Source organism: Tamandua tetradactyla, chromosome 9 (assembly GCF_023851605.1).
Source record: "Tamandua tetradactyla isolate mTamTet1 chromosome 9, mTamTet1.pri, whole genome shotgun sequence".
Classification (NCBI taxonomy): domain Eukaryota; kingdom Metazoa; phylum Chordata; class Mammalia; order Pilosa; family Myrmecophagidae; genus Tamandua; species Tamandua tetradactyla.
This window is the reverse complement of record NC_135335.1, coordinates 102,585,652-102,604,978: the sequence shown is the minus strand read 5'-3', so window position 1 is coordinate 102,604,978 and position 19,327 is coordinate 102,585,652. Positions and strand designations below refer to the sequence as shown.

At 38.3% G+C, this 19,327-nt stretch overlaps 1 protein-coding gene across 1 annotated transcript in view; it reads left to right on the top strand.

Moving 5' to 3' along the window:
• Positions 1–13,294, top strand: part of ANKRD55 (ankyrin repeat domain 55) — a 165,115-nt gene extending 151,821 nt beyond the window's left edge. The window contains exons 10-11 of the mRNA XM_077115173.1: positions 10,787–10,879; positions 12,864–13,294. Coding sequence (XP_076971288.1) covers positions 10,787–10,879; positions 12,864–12,997 — 227 coding nt within the window. The 3' untranslated portion in view covers positions 12,998–13,294. The remainder of the gene's footprint in view (positions 1–10,786; positions 10,880–12,863) is intronic.
• Positions 13,295–19,327: the final 6,033 nt, after the last annotated feature.

The window sequence follows — 19,327 nt, the reverse complement described above, 5'->3', positions numbered from 1 at the left end:
ATGTTTCTTCCTGTTATTATGCCGCTTACATCAGGTTCTCTTCACTCATTTACCTGTGACTGGTGCCCAAGCCTCTGAGGCAAAGCTTGGCTCTCATACATATTTACACACACATATATATGCACACATTTAGGCATGGGATGAATATGGATAAGCACATTAAGCTCTTTCTGTGTGTCTGAAAAGAACTCCACTCAAGACTCTACTTCCTCCACAGAGCGCTGGAGCATTTAGCTGGTGACGTGGGTGGTGAGGTTTTGCCTTTCTTTCTTTCTTTCTTTTTTTCTTGTATGCTGTATGGCAGGGTCATATTTCATTCTTTTTTCCATGTAAACATCCCGTTATTGCAGCACCCCATTCGTTGAATTTTTTGTTGTTGGTATGTTTGTTGGTTTTTTTTTTTTTTTTTATGTTTTGGGAAGTTCATGGGTCAGGAATCGAACCCGGGTCTTCCTCATGGCAGTCAAGAATTCTACCACTGAACTACCCTTGAGCCCCCTTTCTTTCCTCCTATTTTTTTTTTTTTTTTTTTGAGGAAATGTAAAGAAGAGAACTTCTTTTCCTGCCACCTTTTGACACTTTATTGGTCCCCAGGATCTCAGCTCAGCCTTCTTCCTGGAGCTAACCCTGTCCTGACCATGCTTCCACCTTCCCTTTTGGAAATGAAGTCAGTTCTTTTTCTGCTCTAAAGCAGGTCTTCTGCTGACTCTGCAATTATAGTCAGGATTGGGCTCAGCTGCCTGTAGAAGAAAACTCAAAATAACAGTGACAAACAATATAGGTTTATTGCTCTCATTCTATTTTTCTCCTATGAAAAAAGTCTGAATTTCCAGATATTTGGTGGCTCATGATCATCAGAAACCCAGGCTCTGTCTTTCTGTGGGCACCGTATCCCAACATATGGCTTCCATCCTCCAGGTGAACTCACAGTTCACAGTGACTGGTGGAGCAGGAGGAAGGAGGTGGGGGGAGCGTATGAGTGTCTCTGAGCTGAGTCAGCTCTGTTAAAAAGTCATCTTCTATAAAGCCCACATTTCTGTTTACATCTCATTGGCCAGAACTTAGTCATATGGTCACACCTATCTGCAAGGATAGATAAAAATCATCATGTAGTCTTTTATCTGAGTGTATTGCTGTCCCCACCCCCATCCCAAATATCAGGGTTCTGTTTCTAAGGGGAGAAAAGAGAGTGGGTATTGAATAGATAACCAGTAGACTCTGCATCATATGAAACTTTCTACAATTTGAAATAAAAGGTAATTCAATAAAGTTGGTTTGGGAATTTGCTCAATGCCTAATGAAGTAACTGGGAAAGTCCTTGGCAATAGAGTAGCAGAAGAGAAGTGGAATTCTCCAAGGGAATCTTCATCAAATTAGTTTTGCCTATAAAATTTGTCAATAAATGAGCTTCATCAGTGATGGATTTGTTAAAATCTGTGCAGCTGATTTTAAATTGACTTCTCATGTTTAAATACAAGGTAACAGGTTTTAAGATAGAAGCGACATTGATCATTTACTCATTCATTAAATGATGACTGAGTGTCTGTCATACTCATTTACAAAGAAGCAGGATGGCCCAATGGTTAAGAGAGTAGCTCTTAAGCCACACTGTCTGGGTTTAAATTCTGACTTTGCCACTTACTTGTTGTTACTTCATCTCTTTGTGCTTTAGTTTCCCCCATTTGATAAATGTGGGGAAATGCCTAGTTCATAGAGTTGCAGGTTGCTGTGAAGATTAACTGAGTTACTACATGAAAATTACATAGAACAGTGACTGGCATGTAGTAAGTACTACAGACAAATATACACACTAGGCCCTGTGCTAACCACTACACTTTATAAGCCAGCTAGAGATCATCTTTGTTTTAAAAATGATAAAATATAAGCTAAGTGTGCCAATAAACTGCCTTTTTGCTCTCAGAGCTAAGCTTCACCCTTCAGCTCCTCTGTAACTTAAAACTCATTTCCGGGTGCAGGGGTATTTTAGTGGTTAGAATGCCTGCCTTCCATGTGGGAGACCGAGGTTCGATTCCCGGACCATGCACCAAAAAAATAAAAACTCATTTCCCAGCTGACTTCTAGGTAGTTTTGGCCAATAAGAGGAAACAGTGAAAGATTAAGAGTAGCAGAATGGGGAAACCAGGGTATTTTTCCAGGGCCCCCTCTGCTTCCTACAGCTCCATCTCTTCCCCTTTCTCCACCCCTTTCTCTTGACATGGCCTAAATGATTTGCTCAGAATCTTACAACCTGATGATATATTCAGTTATCACTGTGGCAATGTAATTCTCTCTATAATGCTTAAAGTCCAGTTTGTTGGTAGGCATACTGTTTACCTAACATGCAATTTTCTTAGACATTGTATTATCCTCTAGAAAATAAAAAGATTACCCTGCCTTACAGGTTTTATTTTTGCAGGCACTTTTAACCCTAATTTAATATGTTGTGTTTAAGGCTATTGAGGCATCTGGAATACAGTTGAGAGGGTTCTCTTTAGTGGTTTAAGTTTTTAGTCTAGGTAGGTTGAAACTCAGCAAATTTTTACACTGAGCGTCCATATATATGTGAAAGCCTGATGTGGCAAAACAATTGGACACTGTAAATCATACACCACACCACTGGTTTAAACTTGGGTACCCCTTTAATTTTGGATTTTCTCTTTTCCTGCTCTCGGTTCAGTAAAAATAATTTGGGCTAGTAGCACTAATGTCTGAATTCCTGGCAGCTGCTAGCTATCCTGTGCTTACATCAGCAACTCTGAACATTTCACTGTAATGATTTTTGCTTAACATTTATTGAGACCTGTCAGCGGGCTAGATGCAGAGAGATGGGGAGTGAGGCACTTATCCTAATGAGTTGGAATTTGGACCACATCAGCTTAATTCACTGCCAGCAGCTTTCAGAGAAAATGGAACAGAAAGCTCTGTGGTGCTTTCTACCAGTCTGGTTATTTACAAGCTATCACAAGAACAGTAAGAAAGGGTTCACTTCCTTTCTCCCTCAAGAGACAGCTTCCTCCTCCAGAACTTTCTACAGTAAATCAGTAATAATTCAACCTCCTTACTGGGTAAATCTGGTCTTATGAGTCCTCTGTTTAAACCCATCAGAGGCTTTGCATCTTTTTTAGAATGAAGGCCAGATTTCTTAACTGAGCAAACAAGGCCCTGAGACTGTGGCCCTGCTCACTTCCCATTCTCTGTACCTCCCATCTCGCATATTCCCGCCCCCTGCCCCAGCCCCTTGAACAGTTTCTTATACATTCTGTGCCTTTTCACTCCACAAGATCTTTGTCTATATGACTTTTCTCTGGGTGCTTGAATGAGCCCTTCAAATCCCTTAAGAACCAACTTAAAATTCCCCTTCATATTTGTCCAGAGTGATGCCTCGATAAATCCCAGAAGGATTTGAACAGTGAATAAAAAAGCATTTGCAAAGTCCCCTTGGGGGAATGGTGAGAAAGGGGGAAAATTCAACTTCCCCAAGTAGAGAAGTCTTGATAGTCACACAAGCAGTGGGGACAACAAAAACAATAGGCTGAGCCCCCAATCTTGGGGTTTGTTCATATGAAACTTAACCCCACAAAGGATAGGTCAAGCATACTTAAAATTAGGCCTAAGAGTCAACCCCAGAGATCCTCTTTTGTTGCTCAGATGTGGCCTCTCTCTCTCAGCCAACACAACAAGCAAACTCACTGTCCTCCCCCTCTCTACGTGTGACATGACTCCCAGGGGTGTGGACCTTCCTGGCAACATGGGACAGAAATCCTAGAATGAGTTGGGACTCAGCATCAGGGAATTGAGAAAACCTTCTCAACCAAAAGGGGAAAGAGAGAAATGAGACAAAATAAAGTGTCAATGGCTGAGAGATTCTAAACAGAATCGAGAGGTTATCCTGGAGGTTATTCTTATTCATTAAATAAATATCACCTTTTTAGTTAAGGTGTAACAGAGAGACTGGAGGGAACTACCTGAAAATGTAGAGCTGTGTTCCAGTAGCCATGTTTCTTAGAGATGATTGTATAATGATACAGCTTTCGCAATGTGGCCGTGTGTTCGTGAAAACCTTGTGTCTGATGCTTCTTTTATCTACCTTATGGACAGATGAGTAAAACATATGGATTAAAAATAAATAAATAATAGGGGGAACAAATGTTAAAATAAATTTAGTGATTGAAATGCTAGTAATCAATGAAAGGGAGGGGTAAGGGATATGGTATGTATGAATTTTTTTTCTGTTTTATTTCTTTTTCTGAATTGATGGAAATGTTCTAAGAAATTATCATGATGATGAATGTACAACTATGTGATAAAAAAAGAATGTTCAATTGTATGTTGATTGGTTTTATTAATAAAAATTTAAAACAAAAGAACAAAGCAAAAAAAAAAAAATTCCCCTTCAGCCTGAATGTCACTCTGAGCCCTCTAGGAAGTGTTGCTCTTTTTAACTATTTTTAATTAAAAACAAGAGCAGATCTACCTGTTGAGCCATCTTCTTGGGAGCAGACAATGTACAATACACTTTACTCTCAACAAAGCTTCAGGAGAATTTTTATCCCCATTTTATAGGTGAAGAGATTGAGACGAGAGATTTACTCACCTACCTAAGGTCACAACCCTAAGGGGGAAGGGGCAGAGCAGAAACTCGAACTAAGTCTGTCAGATTCTAGAGCACCTCGACCTCTCTGGACCCCTCTTTCCTCTGCAATGCCTTCACATGCCTCCATCACAGCACTATTACGGGGCTTCAGAATTATACATTGAGTTCCAAGAAATGATGAATATGCAACTATGTGATGCTATTGTGAATTACGGATTATATATGTAGAACAGAATGATCATGTGTTAATGTTTTAGTTTGTTTGTTAATTTTTTTTAATAAATAAATTTTTAAAAAAATTACCCATTTACCTGCCTCTCTCCCCATATAAACTGTCAGCCCTTTCTGAGCACTTGCCTGCTCCTCCCCTTTGTATTACCAATGTCTGGAATACAGTGAGTGTTCAAGAGATGATTGCTGAATTTATTGCCTTTTCCTTTAATTGCCTCTGGCTCCTTCATGTAACTGAAAATTTTTCCTGCCCTTTTATTCTAGGACAATGGCCCTTGGCCCTGTCCCTGCGGGCTGGATGGTCCCTGGTGGCATCTGCAGCACAGATATGAGCCTGGGCTGTGCACAGATCCGTCCTGTCCTTCAAAACGGGCAGAACAAAAGTCCCCTTGGGGGACTGGGGAGAAAAGAGGAAATATTAAACTTCCCCATCTGGGGAATTCCTCATCTTCTCACAACAGTGGGGACAACAAATTCAATAGGCTGAGTCCTCCATCTTGGGGCTTGAACCTGATGAAGCTAACTCCTGCAAAGGAGAGACTAAGCATACTTATAATGATGCCTCTGAGTCAGCACCTGAGAACCTCTTTTATTACTCAGATATGGCCTGTCTCGCTAAGCCAACTTGGCAGGTGAACTCACGCCCTCCCCCCTTGTGGGAATGCCTCTCAGGGGTATAAATCTCACTGGCAACATGGGGCAGAACTCCCAGGGTTAGCCAGGAACCAGCATCATGGAATGAGAAAGCCTTCTTGACCAAAAAGGGGAGGGGAGAATGAGACAAAATAAAGTCTCAGGGGCTGAGAGATTTTAAACAGAGGCAGGAGTTTATCCTAGAGAGTTATTCTTACATGTTATATAGATATCCCCTTTTTAGTTTGTGGTGTATTGAAGTGGCTAGAGGGAAGTACCTGAGACTGTTGGGCTGTGTTCAGTAGCCTTGATTCTTGAAGAGGACTGTATAACTGTATAGCTTTTACAATGTGGCTGTGATTGTGAAAACCTTGTTTATGATGTTCCTTTTACCCAGCGTATGGACAGATGAAAAACATAATAATAAGCATAAAAAATAAATAGTAGAGGATAAAAATTGGGTAGACTGAAATACGTGGGTCAATGAGAGGGAGGGGTAAGGGGCATGAGAAAGAGTTCTTTTTCTTTTTCTTCCTTTTTCTGGAGTGATGCAAGTGTTCTAAAAATGATCATGGTGAAGAATATACAACTATGTGATAATACTGTGAGCCATTGACTGTATAATATGGTTGGACTGTATGTGTGGATATTTCTCAACAAAAATCTTATTTAAAAAACTGACTCAGAAGGGACACAAATGTTGAAAAAAAAATTGGGCAAAACACCAGTGTGGGATCAAGTTTAACTCTCCTCCCACCTCATTCCTCAGCCCCTCTCTTGCCCACTTCTCCCATCCTAACAATATCTCTTTGGCCCCTGGAAGGCAGAATAGAATAGGTTTTTATGGGTTTGTGACCTTGAACACATTTTAGAATTTTTCCAAAGCAGCATCCTCATTTGTAAAACAAGGAAGATGATATCTAACTCACAAGGAAGGTGATTGTTTAGGACGAAATGAGATTATGCCTGCAGCATTTAGCCCAGCCCCTGATATTGCTTGAAAATATTAAGTGCTTTAAAATGTTATCCATAGTTATCATTATCTTGTTTCTTGGTTTTGCAAATTTTACTGAAGTGTTCAAAGATAATTAAGGAAGGGCTGATTTGGGTCTTAACATAATTGCACACAGGAGGGTTTGCTTTTTAAACAGTGGCTTCTGAAATTATTTGACCTTCATGGTCCAAAAGAATAAAGATATAATAGTCCATTAACTGATGAATGGATAAATAAAATATGGTATATACATAACAGTGGGATATTATTCAGCAATAAAAAAGGATGACATTCTGATACATGCAACAACATGAATGAAAATTGAAGACATCATGTTGAGCGAAATAGGCCAAACACAAAAGGACACATATTGTATCATCTCATTGTTTTTAAATAATTAGATTAAGCAAACTCAGTCAGAATCTAGAATATGGGGATGAGATGAGGGTAGGGAATGGGAAGTTAAGGCTTAAAATGTACAGGGTTCCTATTTGGAATGACGGAAATGTTTTGGTAATGGATGGTGGTGATGGCAGCATAACATGTGATGAACAGCACTGAAATACATATCTGAAAGCAATTAAAAGGGGAAATATTAGATTGTCCATATGGTAACAGAATAAAGTTTTTAAAAAAAATCCATGGAACTGCACTGCACAGTGATCCCTAATTTAAATCAAGGCCTAGAGTTAACAGGGCAATTATAAAAAGCTGCTATTATCAATTACAACAAATGTTTGGCACCAGTGTAAAGTGTCAATGATAGGGTGGTGGAGAGTGATTTGAACAGTGAATAAAAAAGTATTTGCAAAGTCCTCTAGGGAGAATGGTGAGAAAGGGGGAAAATTCAACTTCCCCAACTGAAGAATTCTTGATATTCTCACAAGCAGTGGGGACAACCAAAGCAATTACCTGAACCCCAGTCTTGGGGTTTGTTCATATGAAACTTAACCCTGCAAAGGATAGGCTAAGCCTACTTAAAATTAGGCCTAAGAGTCACTCCCAAGAGAACCTCTTCAATTGCTCAGATGTGGCCTCTCTCTCTCAGCCAATATGACAAGCAAACTCACTGCCCTCCCCATCTCTATGTGGGACATGACTCCCATGGGTGTGGACCTTCCTGGCAATGTGGGATAGAAATCCTAGAATGAGCTGGAACTCAGCATCAAGGGATTGAGAAAGGCTTCTTGATGGAAAGGGGGAACATATGAGACAAAATAAAGTGTCAATGGCTGAGAGATTCCAGAGTCGAGAGGTTATCCTGGAGATTATTCTTACGCATTAAGTAGATATCACCTTGTTGTTCAAGATGTAGTGGAGAGGCTGGAGGGAACTGCCTGAAAATGTAGAGCTCTGTTCCAGCAGCCATGTTTCTTGAAGAGATTGTATAATGATATAGCTTTTACAATGTGACAATGTGTGATTGTGAAAGCCTTGTGTCTGATGCTCCTTTTATCTACCTTATCAACAGACGAGTAAAACATATGGAATAAAAATAAATAATAGAGGGAACAAATGTTAAAATAAACTTAGATTGAAATGCTAGTGATCAATGAAAGGAAGGGGTAAGGGGTATGATATGTATGAATTTTTTTCTGTTGTCTTTTTATTTATTTTTCTGAATGGATGCAAATGTTCTAAGAAATGATCATAATGATGAATATGAAAAGCTAAGAAATGATCATGATGATGAATATAAAAAAATAATAATAGTAGAGTGGTGGGAATCCTGAATTTTATGCACGATTGTTCTGTAAACCCAAAACTTCTCTAATAAAGAAAAAAATCTAGGTATATAATGGCAAAGTATCCACAGGGGAAACTGGAAATTTTGGCCAGTCGCTATCAACAGACTGCATTGGTGATGCCCCCACACAGACAATCTACCATTGGACTTAGAACAGACAGAAGATGGGTCTTCAATAAAATTTTCTTTTTTCTTATGCAAAGGACTACTTTCCTCCAAACAGGAGATCCTTAAACCCTATCAGCATTGCTATTGTGATGCCAGTTCCTTCTTAGAGAGACTAGTGAACAAAAGAACAAATGGAAACATGCCCCACTGTCTGGAAGATCATGTCAAATGCTCCACATAATAGAACTCCTGCAATAACTGCTAATGCTTATTGAGTGCTTTCCTGGTCCCGGGTATTAAACTAAATGCTCTACATTTGTTCCCCTATTTAATCCTCATGACAACTGGAAAAAGCGGATAGTGTTCTCGCCATTTTTAAATATGAGGAAACAGATTTAGGGAGGTTTTATTGCTTTCCCAATGCTAAAAATTGGTATCCTGGGATTTGAGCCTAATCCTGTCTGATTCCAGATGTCAAGCTCCTGGTCATTGCACCATTCTGTCAACTTTGAATGTGAACTGAGGTAACCTTTGTATATTCCTTCCATGTTCAGATATGTGGAACATCCAGCTCTTGTATTCAGTGGTATGCTGAAAAATGTTTAACAGTGGACTCTCAAGAGGGAACAAAATCAGGGTTTGCTGATTTCCAAGGTGGAAATACTACCACCATGACCATCAATCCACCAGTGAGATAAAAACCAGCTCACAAAATTCCTGAAAATCTCACCAGCAGCCTTCAAGAGTCAGTATACCTGGTTCCAACACACTGTTGTAGGCAAAGTTAGATAATAGCAATTTCCTGAGTGCTTTCACCCAATTCCCACCCATTAGGTCAGTAATTCTCAATCTGACTTCATTAGAATCACCTCAGAGCTGATAAAAATGTGATGCTGGGTTCTAACCCCAGAGCTTCTCTTTATTTTTTTGCATGGACAGGCACCGGAAATCGAACCTGGGTCTCTGGCAAGGCAGAAGAGAACTCTGCCACTGAGCCACCATGGCCCACCAAGCATCAGTATTTTTTAAGCTCCTCAAATAATTCCTATGTGTCACCAGAATTAACAAAGACCTCAAATAATGGGGGAAAATTCAACTTCCCCAAATTGAATTCTTGATATTCTCACAAGCAGTGGGGACAACCAAAGCTATAGGCTGAGCCCCCAGTCTTGGGTTTGTTCATATGAAACTTAACCCCACAAAGGATAGGTCAAGCATACTTAAAATTAGGCCTAAGAGTCAACCCCAAGAGAACCTCTTTTATTGCTCAGATGTGGCCTCTCTCTCCAGCCAACACAACGAGCAAATTCACTGCCCTCCCCCTGTCTATGTGGGACATGACTCCCAGGGGAGTGGACCCTCTTGGCAACATGAGACAGAAATCCCAGAATGAGCTGAGATTCAGCATCAAGGGATTGAGGAAAACCTTAGAATGAGCTGAAACTCAGTATCAAGGGATTGAGAAAACCTTCTCAACCAAAAGGGGGAAGAGTGAAATGAGACAACATAAAGTGTCAATGAATGAGAGATTCCAGACAGAGTCGAGAGGTCATCCTGGAGGTTATTCTTACGCATTAAGTAGATATCAACTTGTTATTCAGGATGTAATGGAGAGGCTGGAGGGAACTGCCTGAAAATGTAGAGCCGTGTTCCAGTAGCCACGTTTCTTAGAGATGATTATATAATGATACAGCTTTCACAATGTGACTGTGTGATTGTGAAAACCTTGTGTCTGATGCTCCTTTTATCTACCTTGTCAACAGACAAGTAGAACATATGGAATAAAAATAAATAACAGGGGGAACAAATGTTAAAATAAATTTAGTTTGAAATGCTAGTGATCAATGAAAGGGAGGGGTAAGGGGTATGGTATGTATAAATTTTTTTCTTTTGTCTTTTTATTTCTTTTTCTGAATAGATGCAAATGTTCCAAGAAATGATCATGATGATGAATATGCAACTATGTGATGATATTGTGAATTACTGATTATATATGTAGCACAGAATGATCAAAATAGGAATGTTTGCGTTTGCTTGTGGTTTTTTGGTATTTAGAAAAATAAAATTAAAAAATTAAAAAAAAATCACATTAAAGAAAAAAAAAAAGAAATACCTCAAATGACTTGTCACCTACCCATTCATCAAAGATTTGCAAATAAGTGATAAATTATTCCATATCTTAATATTACTTTTATTTTTCCAACTTAAGTTTTGTAGAATGAGTGGCCAATTATGTTTGTTTAGAAAATGTTATTTAAACTAGTTCATTCAAGAAGTGATTTCTGGTGCCTTTTCCTTTCATTTGAACAGTGACTAGCAAATAATAGATGCTGAAAGTGTAGTGTTAGTTCTTTGTCATCGCATCTTAATTGTAGTGATCTGTAATGCTTATGATTCTCTTTGATTCTCTTACCCATTGGTTATTGCAATTTGCATTTGATTGAGTCTCAAATACTGATGTAAATATGTTTGTCTCCAGGACAAAATTTTCAGCATCCCTCTCCAAACAGACCCAAAATCAGGGATCCTCCTTTCACACGGAACAATCTAGCTCCCTTACCAGACCAGAAATGTAAGTATTGTGAATCTTTTTCAACTTCCTTTGTAATCATTAACAATCTAGACACAAACAACTAAATGTAATTTCATTTTGCTTTCATTTTTTCAAGGGAACATCAATAGCCAAAACTTGTAATTTATAGGAAAAATAGAGACAATCTTTGAAAAGCTTCTTCTAATTTGATAATGCTTGTTGGGGGGGAATGGGGGGAGAATTCTCTCTCCCTTGAGGAATTGTTGTATTTGGACTACAAAAGCAATAGCAGAAATTTTCTTTGCTATATATTATTTAATGTCTTTAGGAAGGTGCTTTAAAAAATTCTTTTCTTAGGAAAAATATCTTGACATTGGTATCCTTACAATGGTGGAAGTGTGCGTCACCTCTGTATTCACGCTCCACATGAGCAGAAAGAAACAGTTAAGCAGATGCCCTTCATCAGTACTGATTTTGGTATTACTGATTTATTTTATATTTATTTAAAATTGATTTTTATATTCGTAGTGCAAACAAACTCACAATATAAAATATCAAAACGTTCTACTGTGCCAGTGGACTTCAAACTTGAGTATGCCTAAGTATTATCTGGGATGCTCATTGAAAAGTAGATTCCTGGACCCCACCTCCAGATTCAGATTCTGTACATCTTCATATCTGTGCTGTGAGACAGGCACCCCTCTTATTCCCATTGTACAGACAAGAAAACTGAGTTCGGAGAGGTTATGTAACTTGCCCACCATTGCAAAGGCAGTAAGTAGTGAAGCCATGGAATACTAAGTCAGCTACTTATTGAAACAAGTAATAGTTAACGGATTCTAATTTTCTTCCTCCTTTTTCATCCTGCCTACTCACTACCCACCCCCACTCCATCCCTCTATATAACTTGCATCCACACACAGAGCCACAAACAAGCCCCTTCTACACCTTAAATCAGAAATTAGATGATTTAGGAGATGCCTTAATTATTTCAGTCAAGTTCCCTAGCCTTTCTGTACTTGAGTTTCCTCACTTTGGCTATAACAATAGAACCAGCCTGAGACATTGTGAGAATTGAATGAGATAATATTCAATACATAAAGCAGTGGCACACGGTTTGCAGAGTAAATACCCAATGTGTCTATTCCCCCCAGGCTATGGTTTGGAAGGGACCAACCAAGAGTTCTAGAACTCTTTTGGTAAAAACAATCAACTGTCTTAGTAAAATCCAGTCTTTTTGCAGATTAGGAAACTAAGAGGTGGAACAATATGTCAAAGTCACAGAGTTAAGAGCAGAAACCAAAGCTTCCTCTTCGACAGATGAATTCCTCTGCCTTACTGAGCTGGGTAAATGTGAGAATTTGGGGCACTGTGAATGATGTTGTTGAATGAAATTCAAGCCTGGGCTTGTCTTTAAGCAAAAATGTAGCTCTACAAAGGTCCAGTTAAGAAAGGAATCAATCAGTCTGGAGTCTTGGTGGTGTTTAGAGAAACCAAAGACAGGGGATTTTCTTTGGCAGAACTTGGAAGCTTCACTTTTCACAATTTGATTTCATATAAGAGAAGGGAAGACAAAGATCTTTGATAGGCTTTAGCTCTAAGAAAAACAAATGGAAGGACATACAGTTCTTTTCCTTAAAAAAAAAAACAAAAAACAAAAAACTGGACAGTGTTTTGAGGTTTGCTTGCAGTCTGCATAAAAGCACAGGGCTAATGTCTTTGGAGATTCTTTGGAAACTTGTGCTGACTTGGCCATCAACAACTACCCCACCCAAGGAAGGACTCTGCCAGGCACGCACGGCCCAATCTTGTTTTGATCAAACTTGGCCCAGTCCTGTACTTTTGCATATTTGACATCCCTGACTACATGAAGTAAAGCCTAAATAGAAACGGGTACTCAACTCTCAGCATAAAAGACTTCTTAGAAATACTGCCTCTCTTAAGAAATATTGCAGTTCTCCCACCACGATTCCTCACTGAGAGGCAAATCTTGAAAGTCTCTCATTCTATTCTTTCTCCCCAGTTCTGTCAGGAGAACCTTTACGAGCAAACAGAGTGCTTCCAGCTATTCCAAGCCAACGGGGGCACAATACACCAGCTGAAGGGAGTGAAAATCTGCCAATACTGCCGATAATGAATACTAACCATGCGTCATAGTAACCATGCGTCGCTAACTACAGAAATATAAATGATACATATCTTCAACTCTCAATAAGGATGAGATTTCTCTGATTTGTAAGAACAAAGACTTATTTAGTAAGCTGCACTCTATAAGCCATTCACAGTTGTGTAGCTCAAAATTCTTTATTCCAAATAAAGACATTTCTCAAATAAGCATTTAAAATTTTTGAGTGTGCATATATTGTAAGTCTGTGAGTTTCTATGCCCTCCACAGGCTAAAATAAAAAGTCAAAATATGCTGTCAGTAGGGAAACTTAGCTATATTTGGTTTGTTTTCTGGCATGTTTGCTGATTTTTTTTTTCTGTATGATTTTATGTTTAAAAAATGTGTATGTTTTGCTCAATAAATAAATAAATAAATAAATGCACATTCCAGACTCTTTATTTACAGCTCTTGTAATTTGGCCTTTGACTGCTGTGATAGCATTAAAATGATAGTAATAAAGCCCTTTAGCAGTCACTTTTAAATGTTCAATCTTTTGCAAAATATCTTCTAACATAGTTCCTGGCTCCAGTCAAGTTAATGACTGCCCAACTGGCTTAACAGTGTGAGTTTTCAATGTTTCAGTGTTTGTAAGTCTCTTCTTTGCTAGTTGCTTATTCCCACCCATTATCTTTTTCAAATATTATTGATTGTTTAAAAAATGATATGGTCCTATGAGTTCAAAGGCCTACATCCTGGCCTAACGGAACTGAACAGGCATTTCGTACACATTCCTCTACATATTTAATCCTTCGTTTCTCTGTTTCAAAATAATGGTCTCAGCCTACTCGAAACATTCCCAAACTTTAGGCTAAATGAAGCTTTTGAAAAACTGCTACTAATTACAGATCTCCTTACCAAAATGTTTGTGTGATGTTTTGATTGATTTTGGCTAGAGGGCTTTATAAATTTCAAGGCTTAGCTACATGAGAAATAACCACTCTATATTATTTCTGAGCCTGTATATTATTTTACAAACATCTCATGTGTAACATTTATCATTTTATATTAATGCTATTTGTTTAGAGAGGTCAGATTCTACCATTAACTGGATTGATGCTCCTGTGGGGCTAAATCAGTTATTGGCTTTGCACTCCCAGAGATCTGTTCAGTGCTTGACAAGGCATGCACTTACTGTTTTCAGGAAGGAAGAAAAGGAAGGAAGCCAGGAAGGAGAGAAGGTGGAGCCAAGAGAATGAGAAGTAGGAAGTGATAATGAAAGAGTTCATTAGTCCACAACCCATTTGGACAATGCTAGTTGTTGAGTCAGGGATTCTGAAAGAGAAAGTCTTTGGATCATCCTTCCAAGCTCAAGGGAGGGCAAATCTTGAGGCAAATGTAAGAGAGCTTAAGACATAGCTTCTAAAGTTCTTCTGCATTTGGTTTTGTTTTTTGTATGGACTGGTTTTGCTTTGAGGAAATCATTCTTGGTAAAGAGTGGACTGTCAGGCTGGTCAGTTGTGTCATCACAGACTGACTTTTGATCCATGCTCCTTCACTAGTAAATACCAGGGTTCTGTGTCACCCAGATGAATTAAGATAGGCTAGCTTTTTTAATTGAACACCATAAGTACATGGAACCTTGAGTAGGGGCATAAGATTTTGTATGTTTGTCCAAAGTGATGCCCTAATAAATCCCAGAGTGATTTGAACAGTGAGTTAAAAAGTATTTGCAAAGTCCCCTTGGGGGAATGGTGAGAAACAGGGAAAATCCAACTTCTGCAAGTGGAGAAGTCCTGATATTCTCACAATATCAGTGGGGACAACCAAAGCAATAAGCTGAGCCCCCAATCTTGGGGTTTGCTCATATGAAACTTAACCCCACAAAGGATATGTCAAGCCTACTTAAAATTAGGCCTAGGAGTCACCCCCCAGAGAACATCTTTTGTTGCTCAGATGTGGCCTCGCTCTCTAACCAATACAACAAGCAAACTCACCACCCTACCCCTGTCTACATGAGACATGACTCCCAGGGGAGTGGACCTTCCTGGCAACATGGGACAGAAATCCTAGAATGAGCTGAGATTCAGCATCAAGGGGTTGAGAAAACCTTCTCAACCAAAAGGGGGAAGAGAGAAATGAGACAAAATAAAGTCTCAAAGAAAGAGAGATTCCAAACAGAGTCAAGAGATTATCCTGAAGGTTATTCTTACATATTAAATAGATATCACCTTGTTATTCAAGACGTAATGGCTGGAGAGAACTGCCTGAAAATGTAGAGCTGTGTTCCAGTAGCCGTGTTTCTTGAAGATGATTGTATAATGATGTAGCTTTCACAATGTAACTGTGTGATTGTGAAAGCCTTGTGTCTGATGCTCCTTTTATCTACCTTATCAATAGACAAGTAAAACATACGGAATAAAAATAAATAATAGGGGGAACAAATGTTAAAATAAATTTAGATTGAAATGTTAGTGATCAATGAACGAGAGGGGTAAAGGTATGGTATTATGAATTTTTTTCTATTGTCTTTTTATTTCTTTTTCTGAATTGATGCAAATGTTCTAAGAAATGATCATGATGATGAATATCCAACTATGTGATGATATTGTGAATTACTGATTATATATGTAGGACAGAATGATCATATGTTAAGAATGTTTTTGTTGTTGTATTTTTTTAAAAATTAGTTAAAAAAAATAAAAGGGTAGCTTCTGCGGCAATAATAAACAACCCCTAAATCTCATTGGCTAAAATGACGTGTTTCTCATTCACACTCCATGTCCCTCACCAGTTGGCAGAAGTGGCTGATGTAGATTCCACTTCAGCATGTACTTCCTTGATGACCAAAGCAGAGGGAATGAGAGGTGAGTCTCATCACTTCCTCTCACATTTCATTTGCCAAACCAAGTCACATGGACATGCCTAACTTCAAAGGGGATAGAGAAGTGTGCAATACTTCTGTGCGTCTAGCATTGGAATGATTGTGAGTTATTCAAAAGATTACCACACTATGCAAAGCTCAGGCTCTGAGTCATCATTTAAGAAGACAGGTATGCCCTTCCACTGATTGGACAATACAAAAATAACGTATACAACTATGGGAAAGGCCACCATCCCCTAGCACCTGCATTTATGTATTTGCTTATTCACACCAAGAGTCTTCTGATGATGGGCTTTTCCATCCAAATTCATTTAGGAATTCATTTTTCCTTGTTGTGAACAAGTAATATGTTGCCCACTACGGTCTCTTTAAACAGAGTAGCTGTCCTTCTCCTACCAGGTAAAGTTGCTTATTTGGGGTAGATTCATTCCCATTTGATATTTTACTTATCAAATCAAATATTAGGTTCTCACTAGTGAGAGCTTAACTTTCAAAAATTCCAGGCAATTTTTTCTTCTAATATCATTTTTTTCTTGTTTTACCACTTATAGTACTCTTCATTTCCACACATAAAAATCATAACTCTACATTCATTATTTCATTTGAACCACCATATCAATCTACAAAATAGTTCCTATTGCCATCCCGTTTACAGGTAAGAAATCCAAGGCAGAGAGACGTTAGGTAATTTGGCTTATAAGAGAAGTCTCTCTAATTCCAAAGTCCACATACATAATCTCCAAACCATCAATTCCTGTTCCACAAATTTCATAAGTATGGTGTACCTTTGTCAAAGCCTCCTTTCTGAATTTATGTATTCAGCCTGTACATTTATACAGGCAAAGTAGAGCAATTGCTAATGTTTGTGGAAGTAGCCACCAACCTGGTAATTTATACTAAACTTGGTAGAGTTGTTGGAAGTTACGGTTTGATCCCCCCATTTTTCTTTGTTCTCTTTCATAATCACCTCATTTTATACAGGTGTTATTTCTTTCAGTAAGCATTTAGTTTCAATTCTCTGGTCTTCCCAAAATTAAGTCAACAAATAGATTTCTGTGACTCTAGTGTAGTATCTTTTCTAATTCTACTAAAACACAGCTTGATGCACAATATTTTATTTTAACCCATCAAGTGAGTGATGAGAAATAGAATGCCTCCTAGAAAGACAAATATAACAATTAATTCTGTTTTTGCCCCTACTCTTTGAAATTAACAATACACGCCTCTGAGTGAGTGCATCATGGCATTTTAAGGGGCTCTTCTAAGACCAGCCCATGGACTCTACCATGGGTTTAAATGCAGTAACTAAGAAGGAACAAATTGGACATCACCTTCTAGTATAAAATCTAAAACTCAAGACAAAAATTAAATTAATAAAGGAACATGATAACAACCTCATATTTATTAGCTAGACTCTCTTATAGCCTTGTGAAATTTTTTTAATGATGCTTTAAATCAGAGATTCTATCAAAGCCACATATTTCCTAGACATTGGCATAGTAATGCTAATACTAGTAGACCAAGACTTTAGACATACTGTATGTTTCTATCAAAATTATAGTTTTTCAAAGTAAATGCCTTCCTGTTCTGAGCTCTGTTCTAGTCCAACTTTGCTCTTTTGGGCATTGAATGAGTTCAAAGAAATCCCCAGAGACCAAATCTGGGAAGTCAGTGCATATTTTTTACCAAAAACCGAACAGTTTCCAGTCAGCATGTTATACTAGCACAGTTGTCAGCAAAGGGACAAAGGTAATTTTCACACTGATACATATGAAAACAGGAAATAACTTGCTGATTATTAAATCCCTAGTGAAAATTTCCTAAGTGCTAAATGGTAAATCACCTTGCAAATCTACAGACTAAGAAAAATGTGAAGAGAAAAAAAAAAAAAAGTCTGCCCGTTCCCTTAGGAAGATAATAATAGAATCTAACTAGTTTGCACACAAGATAGGAAGCTGAAGTTTTGGGGGATGTTGTGCCTGCTATAAGACGAGAAGGTGGGGTATAGGGTAGAGCAGATTGTAGTCAGTTCCACATGAGCACTGAATCCTAGAACCCAACCCAGATACAAAAAAATGACCATTTACAATATCTTCTATGCATTGAAGGTGACTTTTGGCAACAGAAATAGCAGAGATTGATGTAAAAGAATGAAGAAAATTATCTCCATGGGTTCTAGCCATGTGATCTATAGAACTACTCCAAAAGAGAAGCCAACCATACTTGCAACTACTTAGACCCTGATAATTAAGAATAAACAAAATCAAACACATAAACAAAACAAAACAAACAAAGCAGACAATGACAAAGTTAAGCCACATCTTAGAACTAAAGAAGGCAAAGAATTGTTCTCTACAATCAGTAAGAAAAAACCTGGCCTCAGCCTCAGAGGAACAAATTCTATTTTCCTTTCTTAACACTCAAGTTAGCACTCACAGATCTCTTAAGAGACACTAACTATAGTTTCTTTAAAGTTAGAGGGATGCCAAAAAAACTAAAGACATTTTCTCACATATAAAGGAGAAAGCCAAGCAAACCTTGGAATGCAAGAAAAGCCAAAAACTAAGATAATGCTCCCATGTGTCTAAGTAGCCCATTCTGGGTATTTTCTGAACAACTGACTTTGGAAGAGAAAACTTAAATGCAGAGAAAAAGCAAACTGGAAAGCCGTAAGGAATCTCTTCTTCCTTGAATCTCTAGGCCCTGAGGACTTGCCCATTAAACATCCGTAACAGTGAGTTTAGCAAGCATGTCTCCTGCTAGCATCACCTTCCCTTTGCACATTCCCTCAGAATGAGATGAAGATTTAACCTTCCCTAAAGCCTTTTGTATTATTCAAATAAAGCCTGGCAAAATGAATAAGAGTTTACTCCCAGCTGTGCGCTAGAGTCAGCTCTTACTGGTTTGCAGGAGCCAATTTTTAAATACAGTCTATAGGAATTTTGTGAAATGGTTGTTCAACTATTGGAGCTTGATATCGACCATGGTGGAAATATCCACACCATGAAAATAAGCAAACAAATCAGGCTTTCTTTACCAACTTATCACTGAATATATTTTTTGGAAAATCTTTTAAAAATAAGAGCTTTTTAAATTAAGGTTTTCTAAAGATAACCCTTTGGTAACCCTGATGCTATAGAACAGGACTCATGCCTGCCTCAAAGAATAATCATGACATGTCTAGGTTTTATTGCATTGAATTGTAACATTTCGTGGACTATAATATAATCCAAGGTTAATGAAACCCATCTAATGTGATCCAGCCCGACACAACCTCAAAACCAAAGAACACACTAAGCAGAAAATTACCCATGAATTTAATTAGGGGCTTATGGACAGGAGAAAGATCACCCCAATGGCAGCTGCTTGGGAGATGAAAATCTACACACTGCCCAATGCCAAGAGAGAAAAAAGAGAGAGGCATTTTCAGGAACAGCTTAAAAAGTTTAACAGTTTCATGAGATTTGGTTACAACGGAGTTTCAGCAGACTTTCATGAG